The 15905-nt window shown below is 43.3% G+C and overlaps 1 protein-coding gene across 1 annotated transcript in view; it reads right to left on the bottom strand.

Moving 5' to 3' along the window:
- LOC114596818 (scavenger receptor cysteine-rich domain-containing protein DMBT1-like) overlaps window positions 1-15905 on the bottom strand; it is an 89245-nt gene that overhangs the window by 24574 nt on the left and 48766 nt on the right. Inside the window, exons 21-27 of the mRNA XM_077930872.1 lie at window positions 13970-13996; window positions 12752-12908; window positions 11413-11603; window positions 9926-9979; window positions 9769-9813; window positions 4214-4255; window positions 3902-3919 (exon numbers count right to left, since the gene is read on the bottom strand). Coding sequence (XP_077786998.1) covers window positions 3902-3919; window positions 4214-4255; window positions 9769-9813; window positions 9926-9979; window positions 11413-11603; window positions 12752-12908; window positions 13970-13996 — 534 coding nt within the window. The remainder of the gene's footprint in view (window positions 1-3901; window positions 3920-4213; window positions 4256-9768; window positions 9814-9925; window positions 9980-11412; window positions 11604-12751; window positions 12909-13969; window positions 13997-15905) is intronic.

Here is a 15905-nt window from a genome sequence, read left to right as displayed (position 1 = left end):
GGTTTACTACTCAGTGTAACTAACACTGGATATTTTTCAGTGGACCACCAAACCCAAGAAGCATCTAGCCTCAGCACTACTGCATCAGGATAGAAATGGAAGATTTCTAAAAAGCTGATGGTAGTTTGTTCCTAGAAGAAAAGAAATGGGGAACAAAGTTGTAACCAAAAGCCAGGTTGCTATGCCATGCCTAATAGAGCTCACTACAAGATATCTATTGCTTCCATTTTCTCTTTAACACACAGACACACAGACACACAGACACACACACACACCCACCACATAATTTCCATTCAATTTTCCAAACTGTTTTTCAAAAGTCGGTTCAATTTATTCCTTGTTTTGAAATAATGACTCAGTTACCTTTGGAACATATATCACTAATACTTTCAGACTTTCAAATATGTACTAGCAACTACACCTAAGAGCTCCCCCCTGCCCAATTCTTAATCGATTTCCCACTATATATGTTTCATACTTCATGCCTATTGAGAAAGATTCAGACTTGGAATAAAAAAAGTAGGACTCACCAGGAGGAGTAGAAGAAGCTGTTCACAAAAAAAGAGAAACATTGATATGCATTGGTAAGAAATAGGCATGTCACTATTATCTATTAATATTCATCAGTATTTTTACCCAATGAAGCCAGCAACCCTGTGCCCCTTGAGGGAACTGCCCTGTGGGCCACAGAAATAATCAGATCTCCCTCTGTCAGAGCAGAGGTTGACCTTGGTTCCCTTCTGCAGATTTGCAGTGTTAAATTAAATGTGGCTCCGTTCACCCAATCTGTGTGTCTTATTTCCCTGTGTGGTCACAAAAGAAGTTTCTACATGCAGACTTACACTGTGTGACTATAGTGGTCGGTTCTCCAGTTGTGGATAAAACTAGTAAGAAAGAACAGAATCAATCAGATTGTGGTAGAATGTGTTAATATTAAGCCAAACATTGAACAACCAGACCTTCTCTCCATGGAACTCTGACAACTGTAGCTCTGAGAGGGGAATGGGGGCCTCCTAACAGTTCTCAGCACCCTTAACAAGCTAAAATTTCCAAGAATCTTTGGGGAAAGGATCTGTGGCACAAGAGGCAATCCTTGCAGTAAGGGCCTGAAGGTTTACTACTCAGTGTAACTAACACTGGATATTTTTCAGTGGACCACCAAACCCAAGAAGCATCTAGCCTCAGCACTACTGCATCAGGATAGAAATGGAAGATTTCTAAAAAGCTGATGGTAGTTTGTTCCTAGAAGAAAAGAAATGGGGAACAAAGTTGTAACCAAAAGCCAGGTTGCTATGCCATGCCTAATACAGCTCAGTAGAGGTAAAGGTACCCCTGCCCGTACGGGCCAGTCGTGTCCGACTCTGGGGTTGCGCGCCCATCTCGCTTAAGAGGCCGGGGGCCAGCGCTGTCCGGAGACACTTCCGGGTCACGTGGCCAGCGTGACGAAGCTGCTCTGGTGAGCCAGCGCAGCACACGGAAATGCCGTTTACCTTCCCACTATAAAGCAGTACTGTCAGGGAACTGACATCGGAGCAGAGGGGAGAGGCGGTACTTCCCGATTCTGCAGGAGAAGGAACGAGTAAGGGTAGAGAGAGAACGTCATCTGGGGAAGAATGTCCAGGTGACACCAGGAAGAAGGAAGAGGGGGAAAGCATCTTGGAGGAGAGGCTCCGAGACTCTGGCACTGAAGGCAGTGAAGAGAGTGGAGGGCTACCCCTGGGCACGCCCACTCTGCGCAGAAGGGTTTCGCGCAGAGAGGGGAGGAGGAGATTATCTGTCAAGGAGATTCTATGCTGGAGGAAATTTAGAAAACGCCCACTCACGGATTCGTTGAGCGACTGAGCAGCAGCAGCACCCAAGCTGCTCAGTCAGGGAAGACACACCCCAATCCTAAGCAGTTTGGAACCGCTAGAAGGTTACACACAAGCAACCCCAATTCCCATGACAAGTACCTATTTATCTACTTGCACTTAGGGGTGCTTTCGAACTGCTAGGTGGGCAGGAGCTGGGACCGAACGGCGGGAGCTCACCCTGCCGTGGGGATTCGAACCGCAGACCATGCGATCGGCAAGTCCTAGGCACTGAGGTTTTACCCACAGCGCCACCCGCGTTACAAGATACCTATTTCTTCCAGTTTCTTACACACACACACACACACACACACACACACACACACACCACACATAATTTCCATTCAATTTTCCAAACTGTTTTTCAAAAGTCGATTCAATTTCTTCCTTGTATTGAAATAATGACTCAGTTACCTTTGGATCATATATCACTAATACTTTCAGACTTTCAAATATGTACTAGCAACTACACCTAAGAGCTCCCCCCTGCCCAATTCTTAATCGATTTCCCACTATATATGTTTCATACTTCATGCCTATTGAGAAAGATTCAGACTTGGAATAAAAAAAGTAGGACTCACCAGGAGGAGTAGAAGAAGCTGTTCACAAAAAAAGAGAAACATTGATATGCATTGGTAAGAAATAGGCATGTCACTATTATCTATTAATATTCATCAGTATTTTTACCCAATGAAGCCAGCAACCCTGTGCCCCTTGAGGGAACTGCCCTGTGGGCCACAGAAATAATCAGATCTCCCTCTGTCAGAGCAGAGGGAGATGTCTAAGGTTGACCTTGGTTCCCTTCTGCAGATTTGCAGTGTTAAATTAAATGTGGCTCAGTTCACCCAATCTGTGTGTCTTATTTCCCTGTGTGGTCACAAAAGAAGTTTCTACATGCAGACTTACACTGTGTGACTATAGTGGTTGGTTCTCCAGTTGTGGATAAAACTAGTAAGAAAGAACAGAATCAATCAGATTGTGGTAGAATGTGTTAATATTAAGCCAAACATTGAACAACCAGACCTTCTCTCCATGGAACTCTGACAACTGTAGCTCTGAGAGATGAATGGGGGCCTCCTAACAGTTCTCAGCACCCTTAACAAGCTAAAATTCCCAAGAATCTTTGGGGAAAGGATCTGTGGCACAAGAGGCAATCCTTGCAGTAAGGGCCTGAAGGTTTACTACTCAGTGTAACTAACACTGGATATTTTTCAGTGGACCACCAAACCCAAGAAGCATCTAGCCTCAGCACTACTGCATCAGGATAGAAATGGAAGATTTCTAAAAAGCTGATGGTAGTTTGTTCCTAGAAGAAAAGAAATGGGGAACAAAGTTGTAACCAAAAGCCAGGTTGCTATGCCATGCCTAATACAGCTCAGTAAAGGTAAAGGTACCCCTGCCCGTGTGGGCCAGTCGTGTCCGACTCTGGGGTTGCGCGCCCATCTCGCTTAAGAGGCCGAGGGCCAGCGCTGTCCGGAGAAACTTCCGGGTCACGTGGCCAGCGTGACGAAGCTGCTCTGGTGAGCCAGCGCAGCACACGGAAATGCCGTTTACCTTCCCACTATAAAGCAGTACCTATTTATCTACTTGCACTTAGGGGTGCTTTCGAACTGCTAGGTGGGCAGGAGCTGGGACCGAACGGCGGGAGCTCACCCTGCCGTGGGGATTCGAACCGCCGACCATGCGATCGGCAAGTCCTAGGCGCTGAGGTTTTACCCACAGTGCCACCCGCGTTACAAGATACCTATTTCTTCCAGTTTCTTACACACACACACACACACACACACACACACACACACCCCACATAATTTCCATTCAATTTTCCAAACTGTTTTTCAAAAGTCGGTTCAATTTCTTCCTTGTTTTGAAATAATGACTCAGTTACCTTTGGAACATATATCACTAATACTTTCAGACTTTCAAATATGTACTAGCAACTACACCTAAGAGCTCCCCCCCCCCAATTCTTAATCGATTTCCCACTATATATGTTTCATACTTCATGCCTATTGAGAAAGATTCAGACTTGGAATAAAAAAAGTAGGACTCACCAGGAGGAGTAGAAGAAGCTGTTCACAAAGAAAGAGAAACAGTGATATGCATTGGTAAGAAATAGGCATGTCACTATTATCTATTAATATTCATCAGTATTTTTACCCAATGAAGCCAGCAACCCTGTGCCCCTTGAGGGAACTGCCCTGTGGGCCACAGAAATAATCAGATCTCCCTCTGTCAGAGCAGAGGTTGACCTTGGTTCCCTTCTGCAGATTTGCAGTGTTAAATTAAATGTGGCTCCGTTCACCCAATCTGTGTGTCTTATTTCCCTGTGTGGTCACAAAAGAAGTTTCTACATGCAGACTTACACTCTGTGACTATAGTGGTTGGTTCTCCAGTTGTGGATAAAACTAGTAAGAAAGAACAGAATCAATCAGATTGTGGTAGAATGTGTTAATATTAAGCCAAACATTGAACAACCAGACCTTCTCTCCATGGAACTCTGACAACTGTAGCTCTGAGAGGGGAATGGGGGCCTCCTAACAGTTCTCAGCACCCTTAACAAGCTAAAATTTCCAAGAATCTTTGGGGAAAGGATCTGTGGCACAAGAGGCAATCCTTGCAGTAAGGGCCTGAAGGTTTACTACTCAGTGTAACTAACACTGGATATTTTTCAGTGGACCACCAAACCCAAGAAGCATCTAGCCTCAGCACTACTGCATCAGGATAGAAATGGAAGATTTCTAAAAAGCTGATGGTAGTTTGTTCCTAGAAGAAAAGAAATGGGGAACAAAGTTGTAACCAAAAGCCAGGTTGCTATGCCATGCCTAATACAGCTCAGTAGAGGTAAAGGTACCCCTGCCCGTACGGGCCAGTCGTGTCCGACTCTGGGGTTGCGCGCCCATCTCGCTTAAGAGGCCCGGGGCCAGTGCTGTCCGGAGACACTTCCGGGTCACGTGGCCAGCGTGACGAAGCTGCTCTGGTGAGCCAGCGCAGCACACGGAAATGCCGTTTACCTTCCCACTATAAAGCAGTACTGTCAGGGAACTGACATCGGAGCAGAGGGGAGAGGCGGTACTTCCCGATTCTGCAGGAGAAGGAACGAGTAAGGGTAGAGAGAGAACGTCATCTGGGGAAGAATGTCCAGGTGACACCAGGAAGAAGGAAGAGGGGGAAAGCATCTTGGAGGAGAGGCTCCGAGACTCTGGCACTGAAGGCAGTGAAGAGAGTGGAGGGCCACCCCTGGGCACGCCCACTCTGCGCAGAAGGGTTTCGCGCAGAGAGGGGAGGAGGAGATTATCTGTCAAGGAGATTCTATGCTGGAGGAAATTTAGAAAACGCCCACTCACGGATTCGTTGAGCGACTGAGCAGCAGCAGCACCCAAGCTGCTCAGTCAGGGAAGACACACCCCAATCCTAAGCAGTTTGGAACCGCTAGAAGGTTACACACAAGCAACCCCATTTCCCGTGACAAGTACCTATTTATCTACTTGCACTTAGGGGTGCTTTCAAACTGCTAGGTGGGCAGGAGCTGGGACCGAACGGTGGGAGCTCACCCTGCCGTGGGGATTCGAACCGCAGACCATGCGATCGGCAAGTCCTAGGCGCTGAGGTTTTACCCACAGCGCCACCCGCGTTACAAGATACCTATTTCTTCCAGTTTCTTACACACACACACACGCACACACACACACACACCACACATAATTTCCATTCAATTTTCCAAACTGTTTTTCAAAAGTCGGTTCAATTTCTTCCTTGTTTTGAAATAATGACTCAGTTACCTTTGGATCATATATCACTAATACTTTCAGACTTTCAAATATGTACTAGCAACTACACCTAAGAGCTCCCCCCTGCCCAATTCTTAATCGATTTCCCACTATATATGTTTCATACTTCATGCCTATTGAGAAAGATTCAGACTTGGAATAAAAAAAGTAGGACTCACCAGGAGGAGTAGAAGAAGCTGTTCACAAAAAAAGAGAAACATTGATATGCATTGGTAAGAAATAGGCATGTCACTATTATCTATTAATATTCATCAGTATTTTTACCCAATGAAGCCAGCAACCCTGTGCCCCTTGAGGGAACTGCCCTGTGGGCCACAGAAATAATCAGATCTCCCTCTGTCAGAGCAGAGGGAGATGTCTAAGGTTGACCTTGGTTCCCTTCTGCAGATTTGCAGTGTTAAATTAAATGTGGCTCAGTTCACCCAATCTGTGTGTCTTATTTCCCTGTGTGGTCACAAAAGAAGTTTCTACATGCAGACTTACACTGTGTGACTATAGTGGTTGGTTCTCCAGTTGTGGATAAAACTAGTAAGAAAGAACAGAATCAATCAGATTGTGGTAGAATGTGTTAATATTAAGCCAAACATTGAACAACCAGACCTTCTCTCCATGGAACTCTGACAACTGTAGCTTTGAGAGGGCGATGAGGGCCTCCTAACAATTCTCCACACCCTTAACAAGCTAAAATTCCCAAGAATCTTTGGGGAAAGGATCTGTGGCACAAGAGGCAATCCTTGCAGTAAGGGCCTGAAGGTTTACTACTCAGTGTAACTAACACTGGATATTTTTCAGTGGACCACCAAACCCAAGAAGCATCTAGCCTCAGCACTACTGCATCAGGATAGAAATGGAAGATTTCTAAAAAGCTGATGGTAGTTTGTTCCTAGAAGAAAAGAAATGGGGAACAAAGTTGTAACCAAAAGCCAGGTTGCTATGCCATGCCTAATACAGCTCAGTAAAGGTAAAGGTACCCCTGCCCGTGTGGGCCAGTCGTGTCCGACTCTGGGGTTGCGCGCCCATCTCGCTTAAGAGGCCGAGGGCCAGTGCTGTCCGGAGAAACTTCCGGGTCACGTGGCCAGCGTGACGAAGCTGCTCTGGTGAGCCAGCGCAGCACACGGAAATGCCGTTTACCTTCCCACTATAAAGCAGTACCTATTTATCTACTTGCACTTAGGGGTGCTTTCGAACTGCTAGGTGGGCAGGAGCTGGGACCGAACAACAGGAGCTCACCCTGCCGCGGGGATTCGAACCGCCGACCATGCGATCGGCAAGTCCTAGGCGCTGAGGTTTTACCCACAGCGCCACCTGCGTTACAAGATACCTATTTCTTCCAGTTTCTTACACACACACACACACACACCCCACATAATTTCCATTCAATTTTCCAAACTGTTTCAAAAGTCGGTTCAATTTCTTCCTTGTTTTGAAATAATGACTCAGTTACCTTTGGAACATATATCACTAATACTTTCAGACTTTCAAATATGTACTAGCAACTACACCTAAGAGCTCCTCCCCCCCAATTCTTAATCGATTTCCCACTGTGTATCTTTCATACTTCATGCCTATTGAGAAAGATTCAGACTTGGAATAAAAAAAGTAGGACTCACCAGGAGGAGTAGAAGAAGCTGTTCACAAAGAAAGAGAAACATTGATATGCATTGGTAAGAAATAGGCATGTCACTATTATCTATTAATATTCATCAGTATTTTTACCCAATGAAGCCAGCAACCCTGTGCCCCTCGAGGGAACTGCCCTGTGGGCCACAGAAATAATCAGATCTCCCTCCATGAGAGCAGACGGAGATGTCTGAGGTTGACCTTGATTCCCTTCTGCAGATTTGCAGTGTTAAATTAAATGTGGCTCAGTTCACCCAATCTGTGTGTCTTATTTCCCTGTGTGGTCACAAAAGAAGTTTCTACATGCAGACTTACACTGTGTGACTATAGTGGTGGGTTCTCCAGTTGTGGATAGAACTAGTAAGAAAGAACAGAATCGATCAGATTGTGGTAGAATGTGTTAATATTAAGCCAAACATTGAACAACCAGATCTTCTCTCCATGGAACTCTGACAACTGTAGCTTTGAGAGGGCGATGAGGGCCTCCTAACAATTCTCCACACCCTTAACAAGCTAAAATTCCCAAGAATCTTTGGGGAAAGTATCTGTGGCACAAGTGGCAATCCTTGTAGTAAGGGCCTGAAGGTTTACTACTCAGTGTAACTAACACTGGATATTTTTCAGTGGACCACCAAACCCAAGAAGCATCTAGCCTCAGCACTACTGCATCAGGATAGAAATGGAAGATTTCTAAAAAGCTGATGGTAGTTTGTTCCTAGAAGAAAAGAAATGGGGAACAAAGTTGTAACCAAAAGCCAGGTTGCTATGCCATGCCTAATAGAGCTCACTACAAGATATCTATTGCTTCCAGTTTCTTACACACACACACACACACACACAAAATTTCCATTCAATTTTCCAAACTGTTTTTCAAAAGTTGGTTCAATTTCTTCCTTGTTTTGAAATATTGACTCAGTTACCTTTGGATCATATATCACTAATACTTTCAGACTTTCAAATATGTACTAGCAACTACACCTAAGAGCTCCCCCCCCCCCCAATTCTTAATTGATTTCCCACTATGTATCTTTCATACTTCATGCCTATTGAGAAAGATTCAGACTTGGAATAAAAAAGTAGGACTCACCAGGAGGTGTAGAAGGAGCTGTTCACAAAGAAACAGAATGTGGTAGAATGTGTTAATATTAAGCCAAACATTGAACAACCAGACCTTCTCTCCATGGAACTCTGACAACTGTAGCTCTGAGAGGCGAATGGGGGCCTCCTAACAGTTCTCAGCACCCTTAAGAAGCTAAAATTTCCAAGAATCTTTGGGGAAAGGATCTGTGGCACAAGAGGCAATCCTTGCAGTAAGGGCCTGAAGGTTTACTACTCAGTGTAACTAACACTGGATATATTTTAGTGGACCACCAAACCCAAGAAGCATCTAGCCTCAGCACTACTGCATCAGGATAGAAATGGAAGATTTCTAAAAAGCTGGTGATGTAGTCGTGGACTACTCCTGGTTTGCGCGCTCATCTCACTCTGTAGGCTAAGGGAGCTGGTGTTTGTCTGCAGACAGCTTCCGGATCATGTGGCCAGCATGATTAAGCCACTTCTGGTGAACCAGAGCAGCGCTCGGAAACGCTGTTTACCTTCCCGCCGGAGTGGTACCTATTTATCTACTTGTACTGGACATGCTTTCAAACACAGCACAGTATTTGCTTCCAGTTACACACACACACACACACACACACACACACACAATTTCCATTCAATTTTCCAATCTCTTTTTCAAAAGTTGGTTCAGTTTCTTCCTTGTTTTGAAATATTGACTCAGTTACCTTTGGAACATGTATCACTAATACTTTCAGACTTTCAAATATGTACTAGCAACCACACCTAAGAGCTCTTTCCCCCAATTCTGAATGGAATTTCTACTAGGTATCTTTCATACTTCCTGCCTATTGGGAGAAAGATTCAGTCTTGTCATTGGCAGAGGTTCTGTGGTTTCTGGTTGGAAAAGTTGCTCCACTAATTACACTTACATGCCAGCTGAGTCTTATGCAGAGACTTCAGTTCCTAAGCTTTGAGTGTGTCATAGCAACAACAGTCACCACAATCTAATGATTAGAAGTCAGGTACTAAGAGGAACTGAATAACCTCTGCAGAGGCGACTCCAACATCTACCACATTAACATAAATTATTCGCACGACACCTTAGCCCCATATTCAAGGAGATTATTTCAGCAAATATTCAAGGAGGATGTTTCAGCAAGGTGGATGTGACCATGCTTGTTTCAAGACCAGACTTGAGGAACAGAGTCATAGACAATGGGATACAAATGAAATAGAAGTCAAGGAAATCTCTGGAAGAGATTTGTGCTTGCTTCTCCAGACAGTCTGTGATTGCCACCAACAGATCAGGCTCTTTAAAATATACACACCACCCAATTTTCAGGTTTCTCGTTAGCAGATGCTCTGCATGAGAAACCTGTTCTATGATATTTGTGTGTACATACTCAGGATTAGGATTTAGTACTTTAGTATGGGAGTCAGAGTACTCTTACCAGCAGCAGTAGTTGCTTCTGTAGTTGCTTCCGGGGTGACAGAAGCTAGTTCGTGAAGAGAAACAAAGTAACAGAGTAAGAGAAAATGGTGCAGTAAAATGAAATCAAAACTGTATATTGTACTAATGCTTTTAAATATCTAGCAGATTCTTCTTACTAGGATCAATGTGTTTTGTGGTTGTTTCTTGCAAAATGTGTTCTGTGGTTGTTTCTTGCAAAAGAAAGGAATAAAAATTATTAAGAACTATATTACATTGAACCCCCATTTTTGTGGCAGTGAATTTTGTTTGACCATTAGATGATCTAACATATAGTATTTACTTATGAATGAATGAAAGCTGAATTGTTGGGGAATGAGAAGACAAATAAAAGTAGGGAATATAAATCCAATATGTACTCTTGTCCTTCAAGCGTATAGTCCCCTGGGGCAATAAGGCCCTCTGGTAGTAAGGGAGTAAGGCTAGACTGGTGACTGGGAGCGGCCGCCGAGACCACATAACACCAGTCTTGAAAGACCTACATTGGCTCTCAGTACGTTTCCGAGCACAATTCAAAGTGTTGGTGTTGACCTTTAAAGCCCTAAACGGCCTCGGTCCAGTATATTTGAAGGAGCGTCTCCACCCCCATCGTTCTACCCGGTCACTGAGGTCCAGCACCGAGGGCCTTCTGGCGGTTCCCTCACTGCGAGAAGCCAAGTTACAGGGAACCAGGCAGAGAGTCTTCTTGGTAGTGGCGCCCACCCTGTGGAACGCCCTCCCATCAGATGTCAAGGAAATAAACAACTATCTGATGTTTAGAAGACATCTGAAGGCAGCCCTGTTTAGGGACGTTTAATGTATTTTTAATCTTTTTTTGGAAACTGCCCAGAGTGGCTCGGGAAACCCAGCCAGATGGGCGAGGTATAAATAATAATAAAGAAATATAATAAATAATAATAATAATAATAATAATAATAATAATAATAATAATAATAATAATGGCATTGGATCTCCCTCTCCAAGGGTGGAAAGAGGGGTTGGAGAGAGAGATCAGGTGATGAATCCCTCTACTTCACTGCCACAGAAGTGTCCCCAGTACTTGCCCAAATGAAATCAAAAGGGCTGAAAAAGTGGCAGACCAGGGTGCAGAAGCTTCTTTACTTAAGCAACATTTACCCACACTAGGGGAAATTCAGCTCCTTCCCAACCATAAGAATCCAGTGCCATCCCAGTCACCTCCCAAACCAGCCCTGATGTCCTTATCAACATGCCGTTTCATATTTTTTTACCATTTAGTACACATTTAGCATTATCACATTTACCATTTACCAGTTCCACACCCACCCAATCTGGATTAATTAGGAAAATAATATGGGACTGCATTTGGACGAGGACTGTGCCATGTAGATGCTGTGCAAAACATGCATGCGTGAGCACAGGTCCACAATAAACCGTCGTGTGAACAGACCCAGTAAATGCAACAGGTTTGAAGTCCTGTTTCTGGACTTCCCAAAATGATGGGCTACGAGGATATTCAGTCTTATTAGGCAGGACTCTTTTTATATATTCTTATGCAATTTTTAAAGAAGCATAAGGATCCATTCATGAAAGCAGCAGATTGAATATATTTGTTCATTAATGGGTGGCTCTAAAAATCACATTTTACCTTGTGGCGTAGTATAGTAATAAGCAGTAAATGATGGTCCTGCGTTAAAGGAATTTCTGTACAACACAACAGTCATTACGTTTGAAGTGGATATAAATACATGACGGGTAGCCAAGCAAATTCTTCCAAGTTGTCTTGATGAGCCCAGGCCACCATCATAGACGGCAATATAGTCTGTGCGGCAGTTCAAACTGTAGATGCAAATTTAGAAGTTATTATTTATTATTCATATTAATGGAGCCACGTAAAAACTCTATTTTTATTCCTCGCAACTAGCAATGCCTCAAGACATGGCATGTTAGAGTATGCTGAGAGACTGGCAAAAAATTGATTACCAAATATTTGAAATACACTCAATCATCCTTCATAAATCGGAGTATTTGAAAAATATGGGGTCAGCCTCACATTTACAGTCAGATTTTAGCAATGTTTTCTAAGTTATATGGATGTAGACAGGCATTGGGAGAAAGCTTTAAGTTACCAAGCTGTGATGAATACTATCTAATTTGATTCAAGTTGTTGAGTACATGTAATGCAATGTATATTATATGTCACAGAATAAGTATTATAAAAACAAAAATACTAAGTAATACATATTCTTCACAGTTATTAAAAGCCCTGGATGTGTGTGAGAGAGGCATTCCATTCTCCCCCTCTATTCTCCTTTCAATATTCCCATATTCATTGGGGCTCATTGTAGGCATTTGTGTGAACTATATCACGTATATACGTATATGGGACTGGATTGAAAAACTCTGAATTGTATCTTGCCCATTGCCTTCTTATGTACAGTCATACCTTAGAAGTGGAACAACTTAGTTCCCGAATGTTTTGTCTCCTGGTAGTCGCAAACCCAGAAGTGACTATTCCACTTTGTGAACTATTTTTGGAAGCCAAATGTCCGATGGGGCTTCCATGAATTCCAATCAGAAGCCACGCTTTGGTTTTCGAACGTTTTGGAAGTCAAACGGACTTCTGGAATGGATTCCGTTCGACTTCCAAGGTACGGCCGTATCTGGTCCTAGGTGATTCTGGCTACCTCACTTGATTGTTCTAGACATCAAAAATTATCTTGGACTCAAACATTTTTGACCATATCCACCGGGGAAGCCATGCAAGGCTGTTGCAGCAAAAAACAATGAAGGTTCTGTGTAAAAGGTCTTGCCCAAAGGCCATTAAAGACTAAAGAATATTAAATGCTGTTTGTCTTTAAATGTGTCGGTCTTTAAGATGGCACAAAACTCCACGTTGTTTAGGAGCATTTTACTGGTTGCAAAAACAGATTTAGAAATTAATCAGTCAAATGTACAGAAAGGACTACGATAATGCAAATACTTACTTCCAACCAACTGATTTAAACTGTAAAACAACTCTATTGTAAAACATTGGAGCTTTAATTTCCCAGGCACACTCCACCAGTCTGCCATTTCCAGGATAATGAGGGCCATAGATATATCCATATGGTTCCGAGAGGATGCCACCACACTGGAAGGGCGCTGAAGAACACAGAGAGAACATTTTGTAGAGCCAGGCTCAGTTGTCATTATGCGCAAGGTATTGTAGAGATAATCTCCTCTATAGCAACATTAGCACTGCATTTTAGATCTTCCCTCAAACCCCAGGCATCTAGGACTAAAATTTCCCCTAGGCACATTGGGAACACCCAATTCAGGGGGCTGGAAATATAGGATTTCTCAGAAGGCAATGATCATTTGTTCAGAGAACAAAGAAAGAAAGGAACAAAAATGTTAACTTTACATCCCAGGGCAAGATGACCATGCTCTCAGTTGTTTGTGTGTTTGTATATGTAATTTTTCAAAGGCTTAAAGTCTATTCTGTTTCTACTTTGTGTCAAAACAAATATTAATCTACCTTTGGGTCAGGCTGATTTGTGAAAGCAAATGGGGCACTGCCCCACCAACCTCATTCTGCTGTGAGCCGCACCCCCTGCCTGCCTGCCCAGCATCCTACGTGCAAGTCCAGGAGGTGGTACTGCTGGTCAGATTCCTCCTTCTTAGTCTCAGTGTTAGCTTTGTACAGCTGAGCAAGGAGGAGAATGGGGACAACTAGGAAGCTGCCTACTTGATTGTGCTCTGGCTCCATATGCTGTTGGGCTTCCTGCTTTGCATTCTTTCAGCACCAAAGAGCATCAACCACGATTGTACTCAGATGGATTTGGATTTGATATCCCGCTTTATCACTACCCTCAGGAGTCTCAAAGCAGCTAACATTCTCCTTTCCCTTCCTCCCCCACAACAAACACTCTGTGAGGTGAGTGGGGCTGAGAGACTTCAAAGAAGTGTGACTGGCCCAAGGTCACCCAGCAGCTGCATGTGGAGGAGCGGGGACACGAACCCGGTTCACCAGATTACGAGTCCACCACTCTTAACCACTACACCACACTGGCTCAGGTGGTCCTGAGATGCCATTATTATAAAGGATGTAAGAAGGCACTGCATTTTAATTCCATGCTTTATCTTCTGCCCGAAACTACATTATTCCTTTTGCTGTTCACTGTGGCAAAATTACCGGTACATGCAAAAAGGTAGGTACTCACTAGTGGTTTCTGGAGGAAGAGTTGTTGCTAAAGAAAGATGAACATTGGTCAGCAAATTTAAATATCCACATTCTACTATGTTCATTTTAAAAAATGAACTACTTGTTACACAAAAGAGATAAAATTATATCTTATACTTGAATTCTGCATGCAAATGTAGTGACGAGATACAGATGAACAGAAAAGTAATTTATTTATTTATAAGTCAAGGACTTTTAAGTGAAGAACCAAAGGCATCCCATCGCTGGCCTAGAGAGATTGGGACTGAGGTGCCCTGTTTTGCACTGCTCCTGCTACAGCCTGAGGGGAGGGCTATTCTCAAATCATCCCTGCTGCCTCTGTCTTCCCTTGAAGAAGAGAAAGGCGGTGGACATAAGTCCAAATGCCTGTAAAGCCCTTCAGTTAACAGAGATTGCAGTATTTTTACACCATAACATGTTGTGATCAGAGATGTTTTCTATTTCAAGAGGACCCTCTTCGCTGGATATTCATTATTCTTAACTGCATGAACACAGAGAGAAGGCAACAGATTTGCAACTGAATGTCTGATTATTCAGTTGAAGACTTGCTTCTCTCTAATTCATATACATAATTCATAATTCTAGTAGAGACATCACCTTGCCAACAAAGGTCCGTATAGTAAAAGCTATGGTTTTCCCAGTAGTGATGTATGGAAGTGAGAGCTGGACCATAAAGTAGGCTGATCGCCGAAGAATTGATGCTTTTGAATTATGGTGCTGGAGGAGAATCTTGAGAGTCTCATGGACTGCAAGAAGATCAAACGTATCCATTCTTAAGGAAATCAGCCCTGAGTGCTCACTGGAAGGACAGATCGTGAAGCTGAGACTCCAATACTTTGGCCACCTCATGAGAAGAGAAGACTCCCTGGAAAAGACCCTGATGTTGGGAAAGATGGAGGGCACAAGGAGAAGGGGACGACAGAGGGTGAGATGGTTGGATGGTGTTCTTGAAGCTACCAGCATGAGTTTGATCAAACTGTGGGAGGCAGTGGAAGACAGAAGTGCCTGGCGTGCTCTGGTCCATGGGGTCACGAAGAGTCGGACACGACTAAACGACTAAACAACAACAACAACAAATTCTTACCCTATTTGGACAAAGTATAACAATAAAGATTTAGATTGGAAACTTACTATACATGGGTTTGGTTGTCAACCCTGGAGCTGTGAGAGAAGAATTTGATAAAAAAAAGCAACCTTGATCAATATTTGTGGAGTAAAGTTCAGTTGAATAACAAGCATTTTACCACCCCAGCATGTTGTCATAAATGGACAAGCAACAGAGACTTAAGTGTGTTTAGACTTTAACAACCTTAGAACACTGAAGAGAAACATAGGAGGACTCTTGACCAAGGTTAGCTGCTTTTCTGAAGAAAATTGTAAATATCCTTAAATGAAACAGAGGATGTGTAGCCCTAGGGATCTAGTGTTTTGGCTCTACACATACTAAAATAAACCAGGATATCATAGTTTTTCAAGTTTTGACCTAATTTTGTTCCTGTTTACTCTCATCTTTTCATCAGAAGGTGATATCCAACATTAGTCATATTCAGAGTAGGTCCACGGAAATAGATTTGGTGGACAGAGTGACTGAAGAACTATGGATGGAGGCTTGCAACATTATACAGGAGGCAGCAACAAAAACCATCCCAAAGAAAAGGAAATGCAAGAAAGCAAAGTGGCTGTCCAACGAGGCCTTACAAATAGCGGGGGAGAGAAGGCAAGCAAAATGCGAGGGAGAAATAGAGGAAAACAACAGAATGGGAAGAACCAGAGATCTGTTCAAGAAAATTGGAGATATGAAAGGAACATTTCATACAAAGATTACTATAATAAACGACAAAAGTGGTAAGGACCTAACAGAAGCAGAAGACATCAAGAAGAGGTGGCAAGAATACACAGAGGAATTATACTAGAAA

The sequence above is a fragment of the Podarcis muralis genome, chromosome 6, assembly GCF_964188315.1.
Source record: "Podarcis muralis chromosome 6, rPodMur119.hap1.1, whole genome shotgun sequence".
NCBI classification, from domain to species: domain Eukaryota; kingdom Metazoa; phylum Chordata; class Lepidosauria; order Squamata; family Lacertidae; genus Podarcis; species Podarcis muralis.
Note: the sequence above shows the minus strand (reverse complement) of the source record. Positions and strands in the feature narration are given on the sequence as shown.